Source organism: Scyliorhinus canicula, chromosome 16, assembly GCF_902713615.1.
Source record: "Scyliorhinus canicula chromosome 16, sScyCan1.1, whole genome shotgun sequence".
NCBI lineage: Eukaryota > Metazoa > Chordata > Chondrichthyes > Carcharhiniformes > Scyliorhinidae > Scyliorhinus > Scyliorhinus canicula.
The window spans coordinates 40,826,385-40,854,106 of NC_052161.1; the positions used below are offsets into that span (position 1 = coordinate 40,826,385).

Genomic DNA, 27,722 nt, shown 5'->3' on the forward strand with positions numbered 1-27,722 from the left:
AGAGATCAAAAGGAATGGTGTGGCAATAGAGTGGCCTGGGTGTCAGCATGCTTGTGAAACCCATTCCCATGTATTCATATGATATCAAGGGCAACATGTAACTCTGGAAGAGGATAGGTCTTTGGCAATTTCCAGAGGACAAGTGAAGCTCGATGGCACTTGTTGTGGTTCAGCCAATGTAAACTCCTTAACAAACTCCTGTAGATATTCAGTGCTTCACAGTACAAACCATACGTGAACTCCCGCCAAAGTTCAAGAACAAGAATGTCTCGGAACAAATATTGAGGTAAGACCTTCGACCTACTTTACTTTGTTATAATATAGAACATAGAACATAGAACATAGAACATAGAACATAGAACAGTACAGCACAGAACAGGCCCTTCGGCCCTCGATGTTGTGCCGAGCAATGATCACCCTACTTAAACCCACATACCCGTAACCCAACAATCCCCCCATTAACCTTACACTACGGGCAATTTAGCATGGCCAATCCACCTAACCCGCACATCTTTGGACTGTGGGAGGAAACCGGAGCACCCGGAGGAAACCCACGCACACACGGGGAGGACGTGCAGACTCCACACAGACAGTGACCCAGCCGGGAATCGAACCTGGGACCCTGGAGCTGTGAAGCATTGATGCTAACCACCATGCTACCGTGAGGCCCGTAATACATAAAGATACATGTGGATGTGAAAATCCCCTTGTCCCATCATAATTCATCCATTGTGAACAACTCTTTAAACCTGTTGCTGCAACTTTGATGTTTCTTAAATGTTTTCATAGTTCTTGACTCAGCATTCTCCTAAGAAGTTCAGTTGTGGTGTGCATCAATCTCTGCATGAAGAATTTTGTGATATTATTCCTTAAGCTGCCTTTTTATTCTGAACCTGTACTCCTTTATCATAATATCATGGTTTAATTTGAAGCTGTATTTTAAATTGACCTTTTCCATATCATTTACCATCTTACATACCCCGATATGAGATCATTTTTGAGATGCTTTCTCTTTAGGATGAAAAGCCTAAGTGTGTTTACTGTATTTGTATTTACTGTATTTCATATTTGATCAAAATTCTGATCATTTCCACTTGGGATCAACATTGTGACTCTTCTCTGCACTGTCTTAGGCACTAGAATTCTCCATTTGTTCCTTGGCAACTGGAACGAGGCAGAGTACTCAAGCTGCAATCTGAGCAGAGCAATACACTGTTTGATTACGACATTCTCTGACTTGTATTATGCTGTTAAAAAAAACCTTGGATACTTGGAACTAAAGCATACATTTTTGCAAACCATCAGGAGCTTAGCCATGATCTGTGGAGAGAATAAATGAGTTATCTAGTTTTGACAAGTAGTCCGTACCCAAAAGGTTAATTTATCTGTTCTATCCACAGGTATTGCCTAATTGCCGAGAATGATCTGTTTTTGTATTGTGTGCTGCCATTTTGGCTTTATAGTTGCTGCTCTGTCAAGTGTTGAATCCAATAAGGTGGACTTTACTACATTAAGTATGTGTGTTGCTTATTATATCTTTCTTATCTGCACTGCTTTACACTTGTCTCCATTCAGTTTCATATTGCCATTGTTCTGACTGGATCTGTAAGCTTGAGTGCATTCATGAGTTTTCATCTGAACCTCCAGTGAAGCTTTTAACTTTTAAATTACTGTATTTTTTAAAATTTAGAGTACCCAATTCTTTTTTCCCAATTAAGGGGAAATTTAACGTCGCCAATCCACCTACCTTGCACATCTTTTGGGTTGTGGGGGTGAGACCCGCACAGACATGGGAAGAATGTGCAAACTCCACACGGACAATGACCCAGGTCGGGATCGAACCCAGGTCTTCAGCACCATGAGGCAACAGTGCGAACCATTGCGCCACCATGCCGCCTAGTTTTTTTAAAGACTTAAATCACATTGGAATATTCAACTTGTGACAGATTCCTCTCAACATTTGCACCAAGGGAACATTTATGGAAGAAAAACTAATAGAACTTAAAAATGAGAAATATAGGGAATGAATGACTGAGACCTGTTATTCTGAGCATGATATTTCCAATATCATTCACTTGCAATAGAAACAAGTGAGGGTGGTGGAAAAACTACGGGCGTGATTGAACCAAATGGAACCGTTTGTCCCATTGCGAGCGCATTTAGCCACGTAGTTCTCGGGGTTCGCAGCATCGAGAAACAGAATGCTATCTAACGCAACTTCAGTTAGATATGGGGCCTCAGAGGGGGACGCATGGCTGAGGCCACATTGGGTCCTGTTTCCTGAGGAACTCTGCTTGCCGAAACTCCTCAGTGTAGGGAGAGATCAGGATGCCGCACAATCTCTCGACCCCTGAACCCCCAACTCACCTTCAAGGTGTCCTCACCACCTCACATGAACAGAAAACTCCTGGGCCTGATCACCGCCACGCAAAATATGCCAGCTTTGCACCTTGGCATTGCTAACCAGGCACTCTGGCAGTGACCCTGCCAGCTGGCAGTGCCACCTGGACACTTTGGCAGTCCCAGGCTGGCATCCAGGTGGCACTGCCAGGGTGCCATTCTGCCCAGTGAAAGCACCTGGGAGCCTCCAATCCACGAGTGCCGCACTGTCTGGTTCCTGTTCATGGAGACCAGAACTGAATGATGCTCGCCCGAGTTCTCCAACGTGAAGTGGATAGATCCCAATGCCTTGGTTACCTCAGAGTGAGACTGGCTTTCTCTCTCTAATATGCAGATGTGCCAAAATGTGCTCCCACCAACAATGGGCAGGTTTCACATCGCGATGTCTCACAGGAGCGAGTTTCCCGGCAGTTACCGGCCACATTGTACCACAGCGTGCTGCTTTTCTGGTGCAGCGTGGGTGGTCGATCGCGCCCTACATTGCTAAATTTTGTATTGTCCATAAACGTCAAAGTCGGAGATAGAAATGTGTCAAAGCGGCTGGTGAAATTAGCAGACATGCGACAGAGGTAGTTTAACGTGAATAAATATGTACTGATGTACTTAAGGGATAACAAAATGAAGCAGCACTATAATCTAATCGGTACGATTTTGAGGTGACTGCAAAAGCAGAGAAACATGGGGATGCGTATTTGGCAATCTTTGAAAGTAGTGTGACAAATTGGCAAGTGGTGAAGAAAGCACATGGAATACTTTGCTGTCTAAATAGGGGCACTGAATACAAAAACCTTTACAAATCATAGGTTAGGCCTCAGTTGGAGCTCGAACCTCTCCAATCAGGTTTTGTTCTTTGCCAAAGTACCGTAAAAGTATCACAGTCACAAACAGCATCCTACATGATGGTAGCAAAGATAAACTAACCCCATCCTATTCTTCATTTGCATGCTAGCACTCGGTGACATCATCTGATTTCCTGTATAATGCTGACCACACCCAGTTCTACCTCACCAGCACTTCTCTCCATTGCCTCTAAATTGTCAAACTGCTTACCTGATTTCTAGAATTGAATGAACAGAAATTTCCTCCAACTCAATATTGGGAAGGTCAAAGCCACTATGTTTGGTCCCCACCACAAACTCAATGTTTCTAGCCACTCACTCCCTACCCAACACTGGTTACTGTTTGAGGCTGAACCTGTCTATTTTCAACTTTGGTGTCATATTTGACACGAAGATGATAAATCCAACCATACCACAGAACCATAGAATTCCTATAGTGAAGTAGGAGGCTATTTGCCCCTATGACTCTGCACCAACCCTCTGAAAGAGCACCCTACCTTGGTCTACTTCCTGCCCAACCTCCATAATCCCATAACCCCACCTAAACTGCAAATCTTTAGACACTAAGGTACAATTTAGCATGCAAGTCCCCCCTAACCTGCACATCTTTGAACTGTGGGAGCACCTGGAGGAAACCCACACAGACACTGTGAGGAAGTGAAAACCTCACACAGTCACCCAAAACCGGGTCCTGGCGCTGTGAGGCAGCAAGTGCTAACCAGCGTGTCACCCATGCATCCATGCCATATTATGACTGTCTATTTGTACCTGCTAAATATTTCCTGACACAGCCTCTGCCGTAGCACATCAACTGCTGAAACCCTTTCTCTGCCTTTGTTGCTACCAAACGTGATTATTCCAATGGGGGAGGTGGTGGTGTAGCGGTATTGTCGCTGGACTGGTGATCCAGAGACCCAGGATAATACTCTGTTCAAATCCCACCCCAGTAAAAGGTGGAAATTGAATCCAATAAATATTTGAAATTAGAAGTCTAATGATGAGCATAAACCGTTGCTGATTGTCATTAAAAAAAAACAGCTGGTTCACCAATCTGCAGTCCTCATCTGGTCTGGCCTACATGTGACTGCAGATTCACGGAAGTGTGGTTGACTGTCAAATGCCCTCTTTAATGACCTAGCAAGCCACTTAGTTGTATCAAACCGCTACAAAGTCAATAAAAAGTAAAGAAACTGAACGGACCACGCGGTATTGATCCAGGCACTGGAAATGATAATGGCAAACCCAACCCTGCAAGTCCTGCTTACTAACATCTGGGGGTAGAATCATACCTTACAGATAACGTCCCAGCCACCACTAGCAAGAAACACCCAGCAGAGGTGATGGCACAGTGGTGTACAGTCAATGCCCTGGGAGTCCTCAACATCGAATCCGGACCCTAAGAAGTTTCATGGCTTCAAGTCAAACATGGTCAATCCTGCTGATTGGTGATGCCTACAATACAGAACTACTGCATGCCAAACAACATAAGCCGAAAGTGATAGACAGAGCTAAGTGATGCCACAACCATGGCTCAGATCTAAGTTATGCAGTCCTGCCACATCCAGTGGTGAATGGTGGTGGACAATTAAGCACCTCACTGGAGGAGGAGGCTCTACAAATATTCCCATCCTCTATGATGGAGTAGTCCAGCACATCTGTACAAAAGACAAGGCTGAAAGCGTTTGCAGTAATCTTCAGCCAGTAGTTCCGAATGGATGACCCACCTCGGTCTCCTCCAGACGTCCCCAGCATCACAGATGCCAGCCTTCAGCCAATTTGAGTCACTCCACATGATATCAAGAAACGACTGAAGGCACTACACACTGCAAAGGCTATGGGCCTTGACAATATTCTGGTAATAGTATTGAAGATTTGTGCTCCAGAACATGCCGCACGTTGAGCCAAGCTGTTCCAGTACAGCTCCAACACTGGCATCTACTCGGCAATGTGGAAAATTGCCCACGTATGCCTTGAACACAAAAGGCAGGTCAAATCCAACCCGGCCGATTACCGTAATATCGATTCACTCTCAATCATCAGTAAAGTGATGCAGGAAGTCATCAACAGTGTTATCAAGTGGAACTTACTGAGCATTAACCTAGTCACTGGCACTCAGTTTGGGTTCCACCAGGGTCACTCAGCTCCTGACCTCATTACAGCCTTGGTTCAAACATGGACAAAAGAGCCGAACTCCAGAGGTAAGGTGAGAGTGACTGCCCTTAACATCAAGGCAGCATTTGATTGAGTATGGCATCAAGGAGCCCTAGCTATATTGGAGTCAATGGGAATTCAGTGGAAAAGTCACCACTGGTTAGAGTCATACCTAGCGCAAAGGTAGATGGTTGTGACGATTGGAGGTTAGTCATCTTAGCTCCAGGGCGTCACTACAATAGTTCCTCAGGAATATGCAAACATTGCAATCCCCAACAAACACAAAGAAGAAAATTTCCACCCCCCCATCCCCCATTACGAATAAAGTTAATCCGCATACAAAACTAAGCAATGGCCCCAAACTTAGTGCAATACATGCAAAACCCAAAGAAAAAATAAATTTAGCAGCAGATCAAGAACACAACCATTCGCTCCCAAGTTCAATATGAAAATAAAAATCGCTTATTGTCACAAGTAGGCTTCAAATGAAGTTACTGTGAAAAGCCCCTAGTTGCCACATTCCGGTGCCTGTTTGGGGAGGCTGGTACGGGAATTGAACCGTGCTGCTGGCCTGCCTTGGTCTGCTTTAAAAGCCAATTCTTTAGTCCTGTGCTAAACCAGCCCCTTCATCATCTGCCAGTCCCCTGTCCTTGACAAAGTTCATAGCTTCATCTGGTGTTCTGAAATAAAGTTCCTGGCCCTCAGAAGTGACCCACAGACATGCTGGGTACAACATACCAAACTTCACCTCCCTTCTTAAAGAGGGCTGATTTCACTTTGTTAAAACTCACGCTTCTTTTGGCATGTTGCGCAGCCCGTTGCCTTCCCATAAACAGCTCCTCGTTTGCCTGGCCCACCTCAAGATCTGTTCCTTGACTAGGAACCAGTGCATTCGTACCATCGTCGCCCTCAGCGGCTCATTCCTCAGCGGCCTGTCCACCTCCAAGGGTCGAGCAAACGCACCTTCCCCCAGCAGCTTCTCGAACATACGCGCCACATATGCACCTGCGTCCGCTCCCTCGCTGCCCTCCGGCAGGCCAATGATCCTCAGGTTCTGTCTGGGCGATCTGTTCTCTAGATCCTCCCCTTCATTTTGAGGCCTTTTCTGATGGTCCTTCATCAGCCCTGTCTCCACTGTCATCGCGGCTAGCTGGTCGGCGTGCTCAGCCATCCCCTCTTCCACCTTCTGGATCACCTGGCCCTGGGTGTCCAGTCTCTGCTCCACACGATCAATCCCCGTCTTAATCGGATCCAGGTATTCCTTTCTTTGCTGAGCACATTTTTCATGGAGAAAGCTGCTCCGTTGAACACTGGGCCGGCAGTTTCGTTCCGTGACCCTCCGCCATATTCTTCTGTGCCGCAGACTCCACTCTTCGACCAATTTTATCTCCTTTTCAGACCACTTGTGGTCACCAAATCCATACACTGGTGGGGAATTCTTCTCTACTTCACCAGTCTCCTGTTTTGTCAATCAAATCCACCGTAAATCGGGGATAAATGTCCAAAGGGTCCACCACGAGCGGGAGCTATCAAATATGTGACCACTCACTGCCATGGCCACCACCGGAAGTCTCTTTTATGGAGCTCCTTAAGGCCAACTTCTTTGATCAATTGTTTGGTCATGCCCTGTGGTATCTTCGTATGTGGGTCAGTGTCAAATTTTGTTGGCTAACACTCCTTTGAAACACCTTTAAACATTTTACTATAAAAAGTATTATGTAAACACAAGTTATTGTTGTTGCTGAGTATTTGTACATTTAGGATGGATATTAAGGCCTTGGAGAGGGTACAAGGGAGTTTTACCAGGGTGATAAAAGGCTGTTATGCATCAGAGTAACGCCATTGGCTTGTGTAATGTCACTTACGCAGCAAAGTAATCGGAGCATCTTGAAGGCACCATAGATATCTCTCTCTATTAGGGAGGGACAATTGGTTATTTAGCTTTAGGGGCACCACTCCATGTCAAGCATGGGGACAAGGAAAGGAGGTAGGTCGCCATGGTACTACCACAGCTGAGAAAGGGATGTAACCTGGGCTGCACCACACTTTAGCCATCAACCAGCTGGACAAGCCAACCTCCATATCAGGCAATGTATTCCAAACAATAAGCATTTATTACATTAAAAAACTTTTCTCATGTAATTTTAGGTTCTTTCACAAATCATTTTAAGTCTGCCCTCTGCTAATCAACCTTTCAGGAGCAAACAGTTTCTGTTTGATTGCTAGACCTTCCTTGATTTTAAACACCACTATATAATCTCCGATGAGTCTTCCCTCTGAAGGAGAAAAAAAACTGAGTCTCCAGTCTATTTGTGTAACTAATACCTCACCCCTAGAAACATTTCCCAATGGGTGTCATAGTATTAGATACAGGTTAATTTTGCAAAAGGGTTAAAACAGGCACAAAATGAGTACTGCACCAGTCAGACACATCTGTTTGAAAGAGTGGATTGAGTACACAATTCTTGGTGCAAACTTCTGATTACCATAATTTGAATTTGACAGGAAGTGCATGTGTCATGATTCAAGGTGGCTGAAGGAAGAGGGTGCACAAATTTTCAGATGTGACACTGGGGAGCCTACTGAAAGAGTGGATGTCCTGGGCTATCCGGGAAGGAGGCCAAACCCCCCCTCATCTCCCCCGTGTACCTTTCTCCTGTAAAAGCTGGTGATGTTCTGCCTTGCCTCATGTCCACCTCGGTGTAGAGTTCATGGCTCTTCCGTGGAGTATGGAGTGTGTCAAGTGCCACTGGCGCTCAGACCTTGACCAAAAAGATTATAGGCCATTTGTGTGTTTATGTCATGGAAGTGATTTGAAACTGCAACCTCATTTCTGGGCATGGATAATATTTGGTTTGTGGCATCTCCTTTAACAGCTGCTTGCCACCAGTGCCTTCTAGATTGCTGCCTTATAGTTCTTTTCAGCTACATAAACTGATTTGTTCATGAATAAAAACCACAGCAAGATATTGTCTGGAAATTATCAGACACTTGAACCAGTTTATTATTAAAACATTTTACCCAGGTGCCCCTATTTGCGAGATGAACGAAGGACAAAAACAGATTCACACTGATGCACTATCAATTACAACAAGACGAGAGTAGAGAGTAATCGAGGCTTTATTAAGCAGAGATGTATTGTCTCCTGCAGCTGCTGCCGAAATGGTTGCAGCTCGGTGAGCACACAAATTATACTCCGCCTACTGGGTGGAGCCAGCAGGCAGGGATCTACGCCAGTACCTGTAGTACAGGAGCCTTATTATTACATCTCATGCACGTGATACATACTAACAGTGGTGACTACCACATTCACCCCCTGTTAAAATAAAGAGTCCAGCGGGGGTGGTGGAAAAACAATTTACATGGTATGTGAGCATTTTTAAGGTATACAGTTAGGCGAAAGTTCACAAATTTAGCCGGTCGGATGCCTTGATCCTCCGTTGTGAGCGCCGCAATTCTGGTGGTGATGCAGGCGCCGGCTTGGTCGCCTGTGACTCCGGGAGCGTGTAGTCCTCATCTTCATCCCATTGGAACCAATGAGAGGACGGATCGTCCTGGAGCGGGGGCTGTGGTGAGGTGCGCTGGGGGGAGGGTGGGTGGCGCTGGGGCAATTGGGGAGGGTGGGGAACCAGCTGGTGCCAGGTCCCTGAGGGAGACTGTGTCTTAGCGGCCGTCGGGGTGCGCCATGTAGGCGTACTGCGGGTTCGCATGCAGCAGCTGTACCCTTTCAACCAACGGGTCCGCCTTGTGGAGCTGCACGTGCTTGCGGAGGAGGACGGGTCCTGGAGGTGCCAGCCATGTTGGGAGTGAAACCCCGGAGGTGGACTTCCTTGGGAAGGCAAGGAGACGTTCATGGGGGGTTTCATTAGTCGCAGTGCAAAGTACCGATCGGATGGAGTGGAGAGCGACGGGGAGGACTTCCTGCCAGCGGGAGACCGAGAGATCTTTAGACCGTAGGGCCAGCAGGAAGGCCTTCCAGATGTCCCGTCCTCCCTCTTCACCTGCCCGTTTCCCCGGGGGTTCATAAAGGAGGATCCCCGGTCGCTGTGGATGTAAGCAGGTTACCACGTTGCTCTCTACTCTCGTCTCGTCGTAATTAATAGTGCATCAATTTATTAAGCAGAGATGTGTTGCCTCATGCAGCTGCTGCCAAAATGGCTGCAGCTCGGTGAGCACACACATTTATACTCCGCCTACTGGGCGGAGCCAGCAGGCAGGGATCTACCCCCGTACCGGTGGTACAAGGGCCTTACCGTATTACCTCTTATATACGCATTATGCAAACAGTGGTGACTATCATACACAATTCAACCCAAATTTAGTTTCTATTTTAAAAAATTAATTTTTATTGAAAAATTTTGAATTTATACAACAACATCAAACCATACTAAAATACCAACGATAACAGTAATGACAACAATCATGAACCTTCGCCCCTCCTCAATGAACAACCCAACATATTAACAACAACTTAAATTAACACAGTGTTAAGTTACATAACCGTAGCAAAAAAATATAGAAACTATAATAAGGAACACCCCCCCCGCCCGGGTTGCTGCTGCTATTGACCAAGATATCTATCTTTGAGCCAGGAAGTCCAGAAAAGCCTGCCACCGTTTATAGAACCCTTGTTCTGATCCTCCCAGGGCAAATTTGACCCTTTCCAACTTTATAAATCCCGCCATGTCATTGACCCAGGTCTCCACACTTGGGGGCCTCGCATCCTTCCACTGCAGCAAGATCCTCCGCTGGGCTACTAGGGACGCAAAGGCCAGGATACCGGCCTCTTTCGCCCCCTGCACTCCCGGCTCCACCGCAACTCCAAAAATCGCGAGTCCCCACCCTGGTTTGACCCTGGATCCAACCACCCTCGACACCTTCCCCGCCACCCCCATCCAGAATTCTTCCAGTGCTGGGCATGCCCAGAACATATGGGCATGATTCGCTGGACTCCCCGAACATCTGGTGCATCTGTCCTCACCCCCAAAGAACCTACTCATCCTAGTCCCGGACATGTGGGCCCGGTGCAGCATCTTAAATTGGATGAGACTAAGCCTCGCACATGAAGAGGAAGAGTTGACTCTCTCCAAGGCATCCGCCCAAGTCCCATCCTCTGTCTGCTCCCCAAGTTCCCCCTCCCATTTAGCCTTCAGCTCCTCCACTGATGACTCATCCACCTCCTGCATTACTTTATAGATGTCAGACACCTTCCCCTCTCTGACCGTCACCCCCGAAAGCACTCTGTCCATCGTCCCCCACGAGGGCAGCAAAGGGAATCCCTCTACCTGTCGCCTAGCAAACGCCTTTACCTGCAAGTATCTGAACATGTTCCCTTGGGGAAGCCCAAATTTATCTTCCAGTTCCCGCCAATAAACAGGTCCCTCAATTTACTGATGCCCACCCTTTGCCACCCCCTAAATCTCCCATCCTTGTTCGATGATTGCCACCCAATGGAGCCTCCATCGAGCCCCCTGTTTCCCCCCTATGCCGTCTCCACTGTCCCCAGATTCTTAGGGTCCCCAAATTTATTTTCAAACACAATAAAACTGTTATCTTCCCAAATTATCCCAGCAATAATATGCCCAACATTCTAATATTTCCCATGCCGGTGAACTTGATCAAGCTGCGGACCAATCCTCTGAGCCTCCGTTGTCTCAGGGCCCTCGTCTTTGAAAGTGGGTCTCACACGCCTCTTCCCTCCATTCTCTGATCCGCCATTGAGTCTTCTCCGCTGCCTGTGTCAAGTCTTCGCTGGGGCGGGTCCCTTACTGTCTGTTCTTATCATCCTCCGCTCCCTTACAGAAGTATCTCTGGCCTTTAGCCAATGAAGTCTCTGGGCAGGGGTCTCAACACCTAATGGAGTTGCCTATTGCAACTCTGCAGGACATCAGCAACTCCCCACAAGGGTTCAACCTCGGGTGTGTTGTCTGCATGTAACCTTATCTTATATAAGGTAACAGCAGGAAATTTAGGTCCCAGAAAGTCTGGCTTCATCTGGACAATCCACAACAATCGATCCGTTTGAATGGGGCCAAATATCTTCCATCTCCTGTTTATAGGACAGGCCCAGACTTTCCCCAACTGTTTGTCTCTGTCCAGTATATTTGAACTTGGTTGTTTCCTATCAGGCCTGCCTGGCATGGTTTCAATTTAAAGAGTCCAATTCTTAATTTAAAATATCCAGTTGTATATCAGGTCTAAGATTTAGGCCGTTGGCCATTTTACTTAGAGGGATAAATTATGTTTGAAAAATTGATTTGTATTCCAGCATGTTTCAATGGCAGAGGGTTATGAATATTAAATATCTTTCAGAAAGCTCAGTTGTTTTGAGTGGACTGTATCCCTTTTAAACATCATTTAGATTATTTCTTTGTCATAGGAATGGTCTGAGGGCCTTTATCGAAGGAGTCAACAGGTTTAGCTTTGGCCAATTCTATTTTAAATTATTTCGAATTGTTTTACAGTTAAATTTTTTTGTGATGTTTTCTTTTACAGTTTTTACACAGTGAATGAGGTGCAGCGATTCCAGTATTCAAGACCAATCAGGAAAGGAGAGAAAGACCCAGACAATGAATTTGCTGTAAGATATTATACGTCTTATATTCAATGTTTGTCACAATTGGAAATTTTATTTTTCTGTTAGTTCTTATTAGGTAGAGGTAGGCATGAATTGAATAGGCTTATAAAAAAAGCATTCCTTTTAATAATTTGCTATTAATTGGCAATCTGAAGCAGTGGGCTCCCATTTCATATTTGAATATTGGAATGAGAGAGGCTGGAAAACACCTTATGTGGTCTGTTTAACTGATCTCAAAGATTTAAAAAATGTACTGTTCTCTGACCCACAACCCTTAAGCAGTCTGTTTCATTATCTTAAAGTACTGTACATCGTAGAAAGTCTACTCATCGTTACTCTGCGATTTGAATTTATGCTCCCACTTACTTAGAGTTTTTCTTTTTGTCAACTAATTTTTATGACTTGCTTCACCGCACCCTTCAAAACCTTGATACTTTGACAAGACCATGTAGATATGATGTAAACCATAATTACTCGCACATTGATTCCTGTGGCATTCCACTAATCGGCAGACATTGCTCATCTCCTAATGCAGATTCATATATTTTTTGCTTCCTCTGATAAAGCTCATTTCTAATCTGGTCAGGCAGCTTGCCACATTCCATGTAATATTTAAAAAATTGAAATATTTTTTAAAATGTTAAGTTATAAAATAGAAAAGACAAAAATGGTTGGAATTAAAAGAAAACAACTGTTGTGCAAAATTATCCAATAGCTAAAGTTCAATGTAGTTAGACCACAACAATGCTAATTTTTCAAAGTGTGTATTCAGTAACAATGTGCATTTCATAGCTTACAACACCAGGTTAAAGTCCGACAGGTTTATTTGCAACCACGACCTTTCGGAACGGAGCTCCTTCGTCAGGTGAGACTTTAACCTGGTGTTGTAAAACTTCTTACTGTGCCCGCCCCAGTCCAACGCCGGCATTTCCACATCATTTCATAGCTGAAAGGGAAATATGTTGCAATTATTCGCCATTTTAATATCATTCGAATTCACTATCCAACAGAACACAATTTTCTGTGCAGTCTCAAATAGTTCTCCATATCACGATGACTACCTGTGCAGTTCATCATTTCACTAATCAGCGGATCATTAGTTTGCATCATTACCCAATGGCAAAAGATTTTTAATTTTAAAAATGTGGATGGATGGTATAAGATTTCAGGGAGTAGTTTATTATTATGATTCTATTCACTCAAGCTTCTAACATCTTCAATAATCTAAACTCTCAGTTGGGTTTAGTACAATTTCATTTATCCATTGCTGTACTTGTTTAAATGTTCTGGGGTTAAGAAAAATTGTTCACCCCAGACTTTAAATAAGAGTGAACAGCAAATGCTTTGCTTACTTATAAATGACCACATTGCCTAATATGCTATTGTTTGGACATGGGAGAGGTTGGAGAATAATTGAAAATTAAGGACACTATACTGAGAATTTCAACAAACCTGACATTATGGAAACTTATATAATTATAAAGAGGCCTCGGTTCTTTCGCACCCATGCAATATGAATAATGTCAAACAGGAGTCAGATATATTTTTAAACTGTAACGTAGATAAATGTAGTTTTGTGTAGATTAGATTAAAGTGTGTAGGCTAATGAATGATTCTCAGTGGTTTTATTTTTCCAAAGCTAAGCTAATTGCTTTAAACTGTTTCCATAGAATATGTGGATTGAAAGGACCACTTACGTGACAGCATACAAATTGCCTGGCATTCTAAGATGGTTTGAAGTGAAATCTGTCTCAATGGTAAGCATGACCCAGAATGCCCATGATCAATTACCTTCTAAATGCAGCAAGCAGATAAAATTAATGTAATTTGCTTGTTTAGACTTAAACAAACTTCCAGTCAATGGGTACCTCTGATTTTGTTTGCAGCAAATTGAAATCATATTGGATACTTTTAAATAAGAATGCACTATTTATAGATTTATATTGACCAATGGTTAGTAACTTATCTAGCACAATTGTTAATGTCTAAAACGAATGTAGCTGCTTCTTTAGTTAGATGTAATGCAATTGTGCAGAATCTCAAAACTAATATTACAAAACTAATTATGCCCATTCTGGAATATAATTTGCTCTGAGGAGTTTTTAAAATAAATTTAGAGTACCCAATTTTTTTTTCCAATTAAGGGGCAATTTAGCATGGCTAATCCAACTACCCTTTACATCTTATTGGGTTGTGGGGGGCGAGACCCACGCAGACATGAGGAGAATGTGCAAACTCCATATGAACAGTGACCCAGGGCCAGGATCAAACCCGGATCCTCAGTGCCATGAGGCAGCAGTGCGAATAACCACTGTGCCACCGTGCTGCCCTTTGCTGGAAGGAATTCCAGCAGATTTTTGTTTTATATTGCTAACCAAGGTTTTAGAGGTTTTATTTACGTTATTATTTGAACATATCACCAAGATATTTGTTTGTAAATTATTTTGACTAACTGATGTGTAAATTAGTTGATGATCAATGTAACAAATGTTTGAATAGAGGAAGGCTGCTCATCTCTCTGCTATAGAACATGAGGAGTGTGACTGCTGACCTAATCTTTCAGGGATGCCCATAGGGAAACTACCTGTGACTGCAGGCTCTGCATTTCTTCAGGCACAGCCGTTGTTGCTGGAATATGTACCACAAGCGAGGATTCTGGCAGAGGGGTTAGGGAAGCAAAGGAAGATGAGAATGCTGAAGTAATGCCAGAATCCTCATCCTCCTCGCTCATCTCCGTAGCCTGGGGTTGGCACCCAGGTAGGTAAATGGGGCTGACTGCTGGAGCATAGTAGATGTCCCTTCCTGCCGCTATTGTGCCACCAGCACAACTTTTCTCTTTTGGGAACACAGCTCCTCGCTTACTTCATGGATATATGCGCCCATACACTTTTGGCCTGCTCCAGACTACTGACCTGAACGCTTTGCAGGACAGCGCATTGTTCTTGCATGCATTCTATATGATGCTGCATGTATCTCTCCGCGAGATAAACCATTCTGTCATAGATTGAGCTCTGATGATAAAGCCCCTGAGACATGGTCAAGCTCATCATCTTGATGGACTGCTCCATTCAAAGTACGTGAGCTATTATTGCCTCAGGTAACTCCAACAGATGTCCACACATCAGCTGTTAGAGCTCCAAATACTGTGTCCAAAAGGTGTTTCCCAATGCCCTATCTCAATGTAACTGACCTCCTTCTTCTCAGGGGGACTGTGTACAGATGTCTCTGAATAAGATACCTCCATATCTCCTGCACTCTGGTATGCTGCACTTCACCACATGCCATCGTCCCTAAATGTTTGCAACATCCCTTCAATGTGCTATTACCTGTGTTCATGTAGTGTGGGCTATACATATGTGACTGTGCTTCCTCAGACATCTCTTCATCCAACTGATGCCCAAGAGATGAACTGGCCTAATGAGGTGAACAAGCAGAGATGGGAAGCTTTTAGAGTAAGTCTTGGACATTTTGAGAGCATGCACAGCTCCAGGCAAGTGCCTTAAACCATCTCAGTGAAACTCTAGGCAAGCAATCCAGTCTTCGTATTCTCCCTCAAACCAACTTCCCAATCTGCTTTATGAACAATCACCATCACCTCCATCATTAACATTACGCTCCAAAATGCCTTTGGCACCTGCTATGGGCTGCTCACCATCTCCGACACTGAGCATTGAGGAACCCTTGCAATCTTCATTGCCGACTCAATTGTCCTCAGCCACAGTGTGGCACAGTCCCCCCAGTCTGGGCCATCCAGCCCTCTTCTGAGAGTACAAAATGCACAACCCCGTAACTTCCTGAATCCCCAGCATTTCATAGATCATAGAATTTACACTGCAGAAGGAGGCCATTCGGCCCATTGGGTCTGCACTGGCCCTTGGAAAGAACACACAACTTAAGCCCATGCCTCCACCCTATCCCCATAACCCAACTTAACCTTTTGGACAGTAAGGGGCAATTTATTATGGTCAATCCACCTAACCTGCACATCCCTGGACTGTGAGAGGATGGGGGATAGCCAAAGATGGGCTAGGGAATCATTCTTGAAGGTTTTATGTGACAATTGTCCAGAAATACAACTTCCCTTGGACATTTATACTGCGCAGCACCCAACAAAGCAACTTAAATTGCTAACTTTGGATGGTTCCGCCAGTTTTACACCAATAGTCCCACAGAGTAGACCTGGACCCCAATGCCCTGGGAGTGGACCCAAGAACCCTGTCCGTCCATGAGCGGACCCGGACCTCCCTTACCCAGAGGGAGCAGTTTTGGAAAGGGTTCCAGGATTGCTTAATCTAGTTCTGCCATATTAAGCAATGAATCTAGGTCCTTTGCAGTCAGAAACGGGGGAATTCATAATGGTTGTCAAACAGCCCTTAAACAGTAATACCTTTGCAAGATATGTAGGGTCCGTCCTACTAACTAATTATTACTAACTTCTATCTATTAACTTTAAATGCTCGTACCTCTTTTAAGAAGTGCCCATTCCAGTGTTATAGGCTGTTCCTAAACAAAGGAAACATCAAAGACATGTGTTTCCTTTAGCTTTTATTTCTATATTATATTTTTCTCTTTGCTTTACTTTTCACTATTTTAATTTATCTATTTTACTGTCCACCATTTTAATTGATTTATTCTATTAAGTTCAAAACAAAGAATGACTGAGGATCTAAATTCATAATTCTGTCTAAATTCTGTCTTCACAAAGGACGACATATAATGTACCGGAAATTCTGAGCAACACAACGTGGGGCTGGTTTAGCACACTGGACTAAATCGCTGGCTTTTAAAGCAGACCAAGGCAGGGCAGCAGCACGGTTCAATTCCCGTACCAGCCTTCCCGAACAGGCGCCGGAATGTGGAGACTAGGGGCTTTTCACAGTAACTTCATTGAAGCCTACTCGTGACAATAAGCGATTTTCATTTCATTTTTCAAGTTTTAGTGAGGAGCTGGAGGAAATTTAGGAGGGAAATGGTTATGGGGAAATTAATGGGATGGAAGACGGATAAATCTCGAGGGCCTGATAACCGTCATCTCAGAGTAGTTAAGGAAGTGGCCCTAGAAATAGTAGATCCATTAGTGGTCATTTTCCAAAATTGTTTGGATTCAGGAATGGTTCTGTCAGCGGAATTAAATGAGTGGAGTTCTCCAGACCGTAGGAAACTTTAACAAAACATCTTTTAATGCCACATGCATGCGAGAGGGCTGAACGTGGCCATCTGTAACTAGCAGCTTGGTCCAATTCATTGCTGCATAAAGCTGTCTTACACATCTTATACAGTTTGGATCGTACAGACTAATTCAAAGGAACAAAGTGATTCAAAGTACTACAATACAATCAATTATCGATACCGTTAGTTTGATTAGGTTACAGTCACTTCCATGATTAGATTACATGGATACATTATCTGACATACTCTACTTTTAATCATTCAGTGGACGCATCTTGCAATACAAAGGAAAGTTCTTTAGACAATCAGCTTATAATGAGGTGCTGAGTGCCCTGTTTCCCTGATGCCTATAAATGGGTGGGTCCACAATGCCCCTTCCAGACAATCAGGAGCCATGCTGAACATTTTCAATTTGTAGGCTATGAAATGAGAGATGCCTGCATTTAGTATGCTATTTTGCGTTTGTCAACATTTTGGGTTTTTGAGATTGCCAGATTAACCATTTCCAGGCATTCCCTTCACTGCTATCCCATGTGTACCTCAGATTCTCCATTTTCCCTACTACAGTTCCGACAGATTGCAGGGTAGCTGATATAACACCGCTATTCAAAAAGGTAGGTAGAGAGAAAACAGGGAACTATAGATCAATGAGCCTAACGTCAGTAGTAGGGAAGTTGCTAGAGTCCGTTATCAATGATTTCATAGCACAGCATTTGGAAAGCAATGGTATAATCAGACAAAGTCAGCATGGATTTACAAAGGGTAAATCATGCTTGACAAATCTACTGGAATTCTTTGAAGATGTAGCTCGTAGAGTTGACCAGGGAGAACTGGTGGATGTGGTTTATTTAGACTTTGATAAGGCTTTCAACAAGGTCTCGCGTAGAAAATTACTATGTAATGTTTTTTTTTAGAAAATATTCGATTGAAGCATTTGTAATTTTCACAATTTAAACACTTTAACATTTCTTAATCAACCGAGTGGGCCGGCACACGCAAAGGACATAAAAATAACATCCCCTACTACCCCCGCCCTGCTTCCTAATTACCTGTATACAAAGTTGCCTGTCCTTATCTTACACTACATTGCCTCCCATTTTCCACCAACCCCCCCCCCCCCCCCTTTCCCCTTCGCCCTCTTGCTGCTGATGTTCAATTTTCCTTGAAGAAGTTGATTAACGGCTGCCACCTCCAGGCGAACCCCTGAATTGAACCTCTCACGGCAAACTTAATTTTTTTCCAGCCTGAGAAACCCTGCCATGTCGCTGACCCACACTCCTGGCTTTGGAGGCTTGTGGTCCCTCCAACCCAGCAAAATCCGTCTTCGGGAGGCAAAGTCCAAAACGTCGGCCTCTCTTCCCCCCCTGGACCCCCGGATCTTCCGATATCCCAAATATTGCCAATTCTGGACTCGGAGTCACCCTCCCTTCCAGTACCTCTGACATGAAGCCCGCAAATCCCTGCCAGAATCCCCTGAACTTGGGACACGCCCAGAAAATATGTACATGATGCACTGGGCTAACCCCACAGCATCTGCACCTATCCTCCACCCTACTCATCCGGGCCACAGTCATATGAGCCCTATGGATCACCTTGAACTGGATCAGACTAAGCCTGGTACACAACGAGCATGAATTGACTCTCCTCAAGGCCTTTCCCCATAGACCGACTTCCAACTCCCCTCCCAACACCCACTTTCTCTTCACCTCCCCGATTGGGACCCCTTCCCATTCCATCAATTCCTTGTATTACATTACCTTATCCTGTAGTCCCCTCAGGGGGAGGCGAGGAAAGTTTGGAACCCTCCTTTGGACAAAATCCTGTACTTGCAGGTATCGAAACACGTTCCTACCCAGCAACTCAAACTCCTCCACTAAAGCCTCGAGGCTCGGGGAAACCCTCCTGAATGAAGAGATCCCCAAATCTCTCAATCCCTGCCCGCTGCCACATCCTAAAGTTCCCATACAGCCTACGCGGAACAAAATGGTGATTGTCACAGATCGGTGACCACACTGATGCCCCCTCGAATCTCATGTGCTGACTCCAGTGCCCCCACTCCCTCAGGGGTGCCACCACCACTGAGCTTGTGGAGTATCGAGGCGGCGAGAACAGCAGGGGCGCCGTTAATAAGGCCTCCAAACTCGTACCCTTACAAGATGCCGCCTCTACTCACTCCCAAACCGCACTCCCCCAACACACTGACCATCGATATGTGGGCCGCCCAGTAATAGTTAATAAAACTCAGGAGGGCCAAGCCTCCCTCTCCGTGATCCCGTTCTATGAGAGCATTCTTCACCCTCGGTGCTTTACCAGCCCACACAAAACCCGAGATTACCGCATTCATTTTGCTAAAAAAAAGACCTTCAGGACAAAAATCGGGAGACATTGAAAAAAGAGCAGCCTCGGGAGGACTGTCATCTTCACCGTCTGCACCCTCCCCGCCAGTGTCAGCGGGAGCATGTCCCACCTGCGGAAATCCCTTTTCATCTGATGGACTGCTTTATCCAAATTTAACTTGTGGAGCTGCCCCCAACCCTTAGCCACCTTAATCCCCATATAACTGAAGCTCTTACCCACCATTTTAAAAGGTAACTCTCTCAGTCTCCTTTCCTGCCCCATGCCTGAATTGCAAATGCCTCGCTCTTTCCCATATTTTGTTTGCAGCCTGAAAACCGCCCAATTTCTTCCAGTGTCTCCATAATTCCAGTCATCCCCCCCTCCCCCCAGCGGGTGTGTTGTATAAAGAAGTAAATCGTCTGCGTAGAGTGAGACCCTATGTTCCGCTGACTCCTCAGACTCCGCTGAGGTCCCAGGTTCGATCCCGGCTCTGGGACACTGACCGTGTGGAGTTTGCACATCCTCCCTGTGTTTATGTGGGTTTCGCCCCCACAACCCAAAAGATGTGCAGGCCAGGTGGATTGGCCAGGCTAAATTGTCCCTTAATTGGAAAAAATTAATTGGGTACACTAAATTTATATTTTAAAAAAATGTTGGACATCAGGTGCCTGCCCTTCACAAATCCCGTCTTACTATGTTAAAGTACATGGGATTGCGGGTAGCTTCTTGAGCTGGATAGAAAGTTGGAATAAATGTGTCTTTTCGCGATTGCCAGACAGTGACTTGTGGGGTACCACAGGGATCTGTGCTCGGACCCAACTGTTCACATTATATATTGGATGCGGGAACTAAATATATTATCTCCAAATTTGCAGATGATACAAAGTTGGGTGGGAGGGTAAGCAGTAAGCAGAGATGTTTCAGTGGGATTTGGACAGACTGAATGAGTGGACATATGCATGACAGATGCAGTATAATGTGGATAAATGCTAGCAAAAATATGAAAGCAGATTATTAATTCAATGGGTGGAAATTGCAAGAGATGGATACTCAGTGAGACCTTGATGTCCTCGAGCATCAGTCGCTGAAAGTAAGTGTGCAGGTACAGCAGGCAGTAAAGAAGGCAAATAGTATGTTGGCCTTCATTGTGAGAAGATTTGAGCAAAGGAATAGGGATGTTTTACTGCAATTGTATAGGGCATTGGTGAGGCCACACCTGGAGTATTGTGCGCAGTTCTGGTGTCATTATCTGAGGAAGGATGTTCTTGCTATGGAGGGCGTGCAATAAAGGTTTACCAGGCTGATTCCTGGGATGCCGGGACTGTCATATGAGGAGAGACTAAGTCAGTTCGGATTATATTCATTGGAGTTTAGAAGAGTGAGAGGGGATCTCATAGAAACTTATAAAATTCTAACAGGATTAGACAGGATAGATTCACAAAAAAATGTTCTCGATGGGTCCAGAACTCGGGATCACAGTTTGTGGATAAGGGGTAAACCATTTAGGACTGAGGTGAGGAGAACTTTTTTCACCCAGAGAGTGGTGAATCTGTGGAATTCACTACCGTAAAAACTAGTTGATTCCAAAGTGTTATGTAATTTCAAGAAGGAGTTAGATATAGCTCTTGGGGTTAAAGGGATATGGGGTAAGGCTGGATGAGGGTATTTAACTTGATGAATGGCAGAGAAAGCTCAAAGGCCAGAATGGCCTCCATCTGCTCCTATTTTCTACATATGTTTATATTTAATAGCTAAACTAGTATTTCACCATAAAAATTCAAGTCTGCATCCCTTGGTCTTAAAAGTGCAGAGATTTGGGCCATACCAAGGGTACGACCAGAATGAGAGAGGGTAATAATTTTAATGGGGACAAGGGTATCAAAGGTGGAATGAGGGTGTAACTGAGCAGATTGGTAGCTGCAGAAATGCCACAGTGAACAGAGAGACAGATTTGTGAGGCCAGAGACTTGAAAGCTAAACTGAAATGGGAACAACTGTTCATGTGATATTGCAATATTTACAGAAATTAATAGATCCATGTTAATGCTAATAGTGGACATTTAGGATAATGATGAAAAGACATGCATGTTGAAGGGACAGTGAAGTAATATAGAACTGTCACATTACAAACTGATATTTGAATTAAGCTAAAGAAAGTAAGTGTAAAGCACAGTAGCAGGCTGGATATTGTCCAGCTCCAAGTTGAAATGTAATGCAATGAATAACCTTTAGCTTTAGGGCAGCATCTGTGAGATCTCTGTCTTTTTTTGAAATACACTAATGAGGATTAATAAATACGGGTACGATTTAATGGAATTGTAAGTGTAATTTCAGGCGGGTTTGTCTGGGAGTCTCTCCTCAGCTTTGTCAGCGAGCTTCCCACCGCTATCTAATCCTACTGAGGAACATTTTTGGGCCCTGGGGAGTTTCTCTCCGGGCTAGCCCACACTTAAAAAGCTTTTCACCACTGGGGAGCTGAACTCTCTGGCCAGACCGACTCTTCAGAGATCGAGCCACCATTTGAAATCTCTATAGTGAGCTTGAGGGTCCACCACACCCACCACCACGGGCAGTGTCGCCACCCATACACATGGACATTACCGCCCCCCGCCCTCCCTCCTTCCAAGTGAGGACACCCTGCTGTGGGTCGCTAAGGGACCATCTTTTCAGGCTTTTCCATGCCCCCTTCAGACCCATTCTTCAAACCTCCCCCCACCCTTCATACACCCCTAAACCTTCCTTTCATGGCCCCCCCAAGGCCCTGACCCTTGGCACTGCCACCCTGACAGTGCTCCTGCCAGCCTGGCAATGCCAAGATGTCCGGGTGCCAGAGGAGAGCCAGGATGCCACCTAACCCTGTCCCTGACCACCCCGGGGCCTGGGAGATCCCCCCCCAGGTGCCGGTTCACCTGGTCCTTGTTTGTATGGCTCAGTGCTAAACGGCGCCTGGCTGGGATGCTGATAGTTGCCAGGAGCCGGTTAGATCCGGCACCAGGCAGGACCCAGATCACGATATCTTGCAAAATTTGGTTCGACCTTGAGTGACGATGCAGCCGTCGGGGATCCCAGGGGAAGCCTCTCCCGTCATTTACCAGCTGCATCCTGGTCCGATTCCAGCGGGACGCAGCCAGAAGATCGCGCCATAGTTAATTTTTCTTATCCTGTTTTAATCTATTGATTGCAACCTTTGGAAACTGTGATGTTGAGAAATTCTGTCCACAAAAATATTCATAATTGCACAAGAAAATTATTGAAAAGGCAGGGAAGTGGTTAAGGTGTTTCAATGTTTAATCTTTGAGGTTGCTAATTATAGACTGAAGTTAAATCCAGAATATAGCAATATTTTACATTGGCATCTTAACAGTTTGTACCTGTTAATTTTACATGATCACTGTTTGGAGTGAAAGAAAGAGTGAACTGCATAGTTTCATGACAAAATGCCAGTAGCTATTGATAGTACTGTCAGTGTGAATAAATTTGAGTACAAATTATTTTGTTCGCTTCAGCCTTAAATCCAATTTTCTCGTCTTGTTGCTTTTTAATGTTGGTGATTGGAAGGGTGAAGTTTTGCCACCTGTGCACCATTATGTTCTAAAATGTCCTCTCTGTTTGAAATCTGCTAATGTCATTGTTTGCTGTGTTTACCTGGAATTGCCTTTGGTGGATCTCAGCAGATCATTTCACCTGGAAGCAACATTGCCATTAAAGGCAAAGTGACCCCACAGTCTATTGATCTTCTCTCACCTTTTGAACAGGCCAGTTTGAAAAACAACTTTAATGTGGTGTTTTTCGAAAAACAAAAGGTTAATTTCTGTGCCATTTCGAAGAGGAGGTAACCAAGCAATGTTCTTGAGTTTAAAAATTAACGCCAGCATCTCTTTTACAGGAGGTGTTCTTGCATTAGGAATTAAATTGACATAATTTTGCTGTTGAATCGTTTACAAGATGACATCATTTTGTTTTGTCTGCAAGTCTTGCAAGCCATCTGTGAACACTTCAATTAAATTTTGTAAATGGGATACAAGACTTGCTATCATCGGGTTCTCAGTATTTTTGCAATTTTGCATGTGGGAATCTGACCATCTGTCCAATCATAGCAAATAACGTCTCACATCTATAACTTAAATAATTATATTTACCAAGCTCTTAAATATTAATGATATTGTGCTTTTATACATATATCCTATAAATTCCATGAATATTAATTTAACCAGTTAATCTTTGATGTTGTAATTGTAAATCAAGAAATGGCAGACTTTTTATTCATTCATGGAGTGTGAGCATTGCTGTAAGAGCAGTCATTGCCCACCCTAACTGTCCATTAGAATATGCTGGTGGGTAGCCTTCCTGAAACACTATAGTCCACATGGTGTAGGTACACACAGTCCTATTAGGGAGGAAGTTCCAGAAGTTTTGTTTTTATTTCAGATTTCCAGCATCCGTACTTTGTTTTTGCCTCAGCAGGGGGCTGTGTTTTCATTTTGTTTGATAATTTGAAGAGGTCATTGAAGGATTATCTGTTTTTGATATGCTGAGTAAAATAGATTGTTGTTTTTACAACAGCTATGGGGACTTGCAATTTTTTGAATTGGTTTCAGAATTTTTTAGTATCAAGTGTGTTTGATTGTTAGTTCACTGTTTTTCATCTTCACATGCCTTCTTCGATCTGCCCATGGTGCATACTGAGTGAGTAGCTATAATGGAAACATGGGCATGGGGGTTGATGTGGCATGAGGGTTTGAAGGTCTGACATTCACATTAAAACTAGGCCTATGCCCCACTGAACAGAGATTGGTGTTCCAGCCTTGTCATCTGCCTTCCTCCTTGTCGCTTCAGGCCTATCCCTGCCTCCCTGACACAAAAATGATAGCAGGGGCCCTTTTAAAGGAGACAATTCTGTTGAGTCCAGATATTTCCCGACTCGACCTTCCTGCCTCCTTCACAAAAATCTGGCCTATTATCACTACGCCACTGTTCCCTATTATTAAATATACTTTGTATAAATCTTTATGATGGAGGATGAGAATAAAATGCCAGAGATGTAAAGTAAACTAATAATAAAACTAATGGGGCTAAAGTAGCCTAATTTCCAAGATTTGCTGGTTTTAATCTAGTGTGTTCAAAGAAGCAGGTGAGGAATTTGTTAATATAATAATCATAGGACTTTCGGTTGCGACCATGGAGTGAACGGTCATACATTTGGTGGCTCCCGCTGAAGGAAAGGTCTTTTCCCCACCCAAAGGGCAAAGCATTTGAGTGCCTGGGGAAGGTTTTACTCCTCTGGTGTGGCTGGTGGATGGATCCACAGACTAGGAGTGGAGCAAGAAGAAAAGAGCTGCTGGAACAGTAGAGACTTTGTGATGCATCACAGGAGAAGATGGCGGAGGGCAAGGGGGCTGCTCTGTCCGTCTTGTGGTCAACGGAGCAGTTAATAGAGTTCTGGAAAGTTCTGTCAGCAGAGGAAAGAGGCCCTGGAAGACCTGGTGGTAGAACCGATTTAGTCCGGGATTGAGAGAGAGGAGCAGAGGCTGGAGTCCCAGGCCGAGTGATCCAGAAAGTGGAGGAGGCACTGGGGGAGAATGAAGAGCACCTGGCCTCGTTGGTAGCTCAGGTGGGGTGATGAGGGAGACCCAAATGAGCTGAAGGAGAAGGTGGAGGATCTGGAGAATCGCTCCAGTAGACAAAACCTTAGGATCGTGGGATGCCCAAAGGCATCAAAAGGTGCTGAGGCCAACATGCCCATGGCCAAGATACTGGAGAAGACAGTAGGGGAAGGGGGCCTTTGACCAGCCCGTGGAGGTCGACCGAGCACACAGGGCGCTGATGAGGAGGCTGTAGGCAGGTTAGCCTGCTTTCTGGACAAGGAGAAGATTCTCCGATGGGCGAGGCCGACCAGGAAATGCACCTGGGAGGGGAACAAGCTGCAGGAGTATCAAGAGGTGTATTGTACCCGACCCTCCTGTGGGTGACTTTTCAGAAGCGAGAGTACTATTTTGGTACGCCAGAAGAGGCAATGGAGTTCATGAGGGTCAGTGAACTGGGAGGAGAGTGAGGGCATTGAACTTTGGAGGAGTTTGTGTGTTTTTAAAAAGTTTTTTCTTTAAAAAAGTCTCTGATGGCAGGTTTTCAGTAGGGCAGATTTTTTACGGAGGGACATCTGGGGTGAGTGTACCTTTTATTACTCTTTAGGGGAGTATGGCCAGGGGGAAGGGGAGTTGGGGAAGGTAGGAAAGTTGGAAGCCTTGGGCGGGATTCACCATGCTAGCTGGGCGAGATAACAGGAGTGAAATGGGGGGTTGTCGGGATGCAGGCGCGGGGGGACGGGGAGATGGGGGTGGTGTTCAAAGGCGGGGAGGGGGAGAGGGTTGCTGACAAGGGTGTGGTTGATGTGGCATAGTTGGAAAAGAATTAATAACGTGGAGATTGGAGGGTGGGCCTGGAGGGTCGCGTGACACGGAGCGGGAGCTGGCCCAAAAAGGGATATGGCTGATCTTCAGGGGAGGGGGTCAGGGTGTCCCCTGAACAGGCTGGTCACTTGGAATGTGAGGGGGCTAAATGGGCCGGTCAAACGGTCATGTGTGATCACGCACCTGTGGAGTTCGAAGGTAAACATGGCCTTTTTACAGGAGACACAGCTGAAGATAGGGGACCAGACAAGGTTGACGTAAGGATGGGTGGGGCAGGTGTTCCACTCGGGACTGGACATGAAGACGAGGGCGGTGTTGGTGGCGTTCGAGGTGAGGAACATTGTGGCCGATTCGGCGGGGGGGCGGTGGGGGTGTTCGTGATGGTTCTTGGAAAGCTGGAGGTTTTGGTAAACCTTTATGCCCCAAATTAGGATGATGTAGATTTTATGAGGCGGGTGTTAGCTAAGATTCCTGACTTGAACTCACACCGGTTGATTATAGGGTAGAAGTTTAATATGGTTATAGAACCGAGTTTAGACCGGTCGAGTCCGAAGTCAGTGAAGGTGTCGGCAGTAGCGAACGAGTGGAAGGGTGTGGTCATATGCCAGTGCATAATATTGTATACACTCAGGAATATGACCTCCCACCAGCAGGGGATATCAGGCATCAGTCATGTGACATCCGGCTCTCGCCAGAAGGCTGTAAGGCATACACCAGGACAGTTGCACATAGGGATAGTTCCGGGAGAGTCTATGTAACTCGATCAGTAACTTAGTCTGTATAGCTTTCTGATTGTTACCTTATCACGTGCACATCAATAAATCATCATTCTAGGTCACAAGCAGTTCTGTAAAGACAAGGTTATAGAACACAACAAAGGGGTTCATTGAGCACATGGGGGGGGTGGGGAGCGGGTTGGACCCATGGAGGTTGAGAGGCTGAAGGCGATGGAATTTTCATACTTCTCCCATGTGCACCGGTTGTATCCCCTAATTTTTTTTTTTCTGTTAGGCAAGGCGTTACTGGTGGGGGTGGTCAACTCAGATTATTCAGCGATTGTGGTTTCCAACCATGTGCCACACTTGGTGGATTTGCTTGTGGCCCATGAGGGGGGGTAGCAGCGCCCGGAGTGGAGACAAGATGTGGGGTTGTTGGGGATGAGGAGGTGAGCAAGCGGGGAGGAGCCGGTTCAGGGATCAGGGGCCCCAATTAGATTGCAGTAGCTGTGGACAATATGGGAGAGATGCAAGCAGGGTAGGCCTCAGGGCCGCACAGGTCCCCAGTGGAGTTTTATAAAAAGTTTGGGGTGGACTTGGGGCACTGTTGATGAGAGTGTATAATGAATCAAGGGAGGCCCCCCCCCCCCCCCCCCCCCCCCCGCATTGTCTCAGGCTTCCATCTCCCTGATATTAAAATAGGATAAGGATCCGGAGCAGCGTGGGTCGCACTGTCCAATCTCGTTACTGAATGTAGATGCCAAGTAACCCTTACCCCCCCCCTTCCCTCCAGTGCCTTTCCATGCAAGCGCAGGAGATGCAACACCTGCCGATTCATCTCATTCCTTCTCACTATACGAGGCCCAAAAATTCCTTCCAAGAGAAGCAGCAATTTACTTTTACTTGTACTTCTTTCAATTTAGTAAACTGTATTCACTGCTCACAATGTTGTCTTCTACATTGGGGAGACCCAATGCAGACTGGGTGATTGCTTTGCGGTACACTTCCATTCAGTCCACCAACACAACCCAGAAATTCTGGTTGCTTGTCATTTTAATTCTCCACCTTGCTACAGTGTTCCAGTGAAGCCCAAAGCAAGCTTTGCAAGAGAAACAGCGCGTTATCT

The 27,722-nt window shown here is 45.1% G+C and overlaps 1 protein-coding gene across 1 annotated transcript in view; it reads left to right on the plus strand.

Annotated features, from left to right (window-relative positions):
* dock1 (dedicator of cytokinesis 1) overlaps window positions 1-27,722 on the plus strand; it is a 763,650-nt gene that overhangs the window by 678,749 nt on the left and 57,179 nt on the right. The window contains 3 exon segments of the mRNA XM_038821673.1: window positions 205-286; window positions 11,886-11,970; window positions 13,638-13,724. Of these exon segments, the coding sequence (XP_038677601.1) occupies window positions 205-286; window positions 11,886-11,970; window positions 13,638-13,724 (254 nt within the window).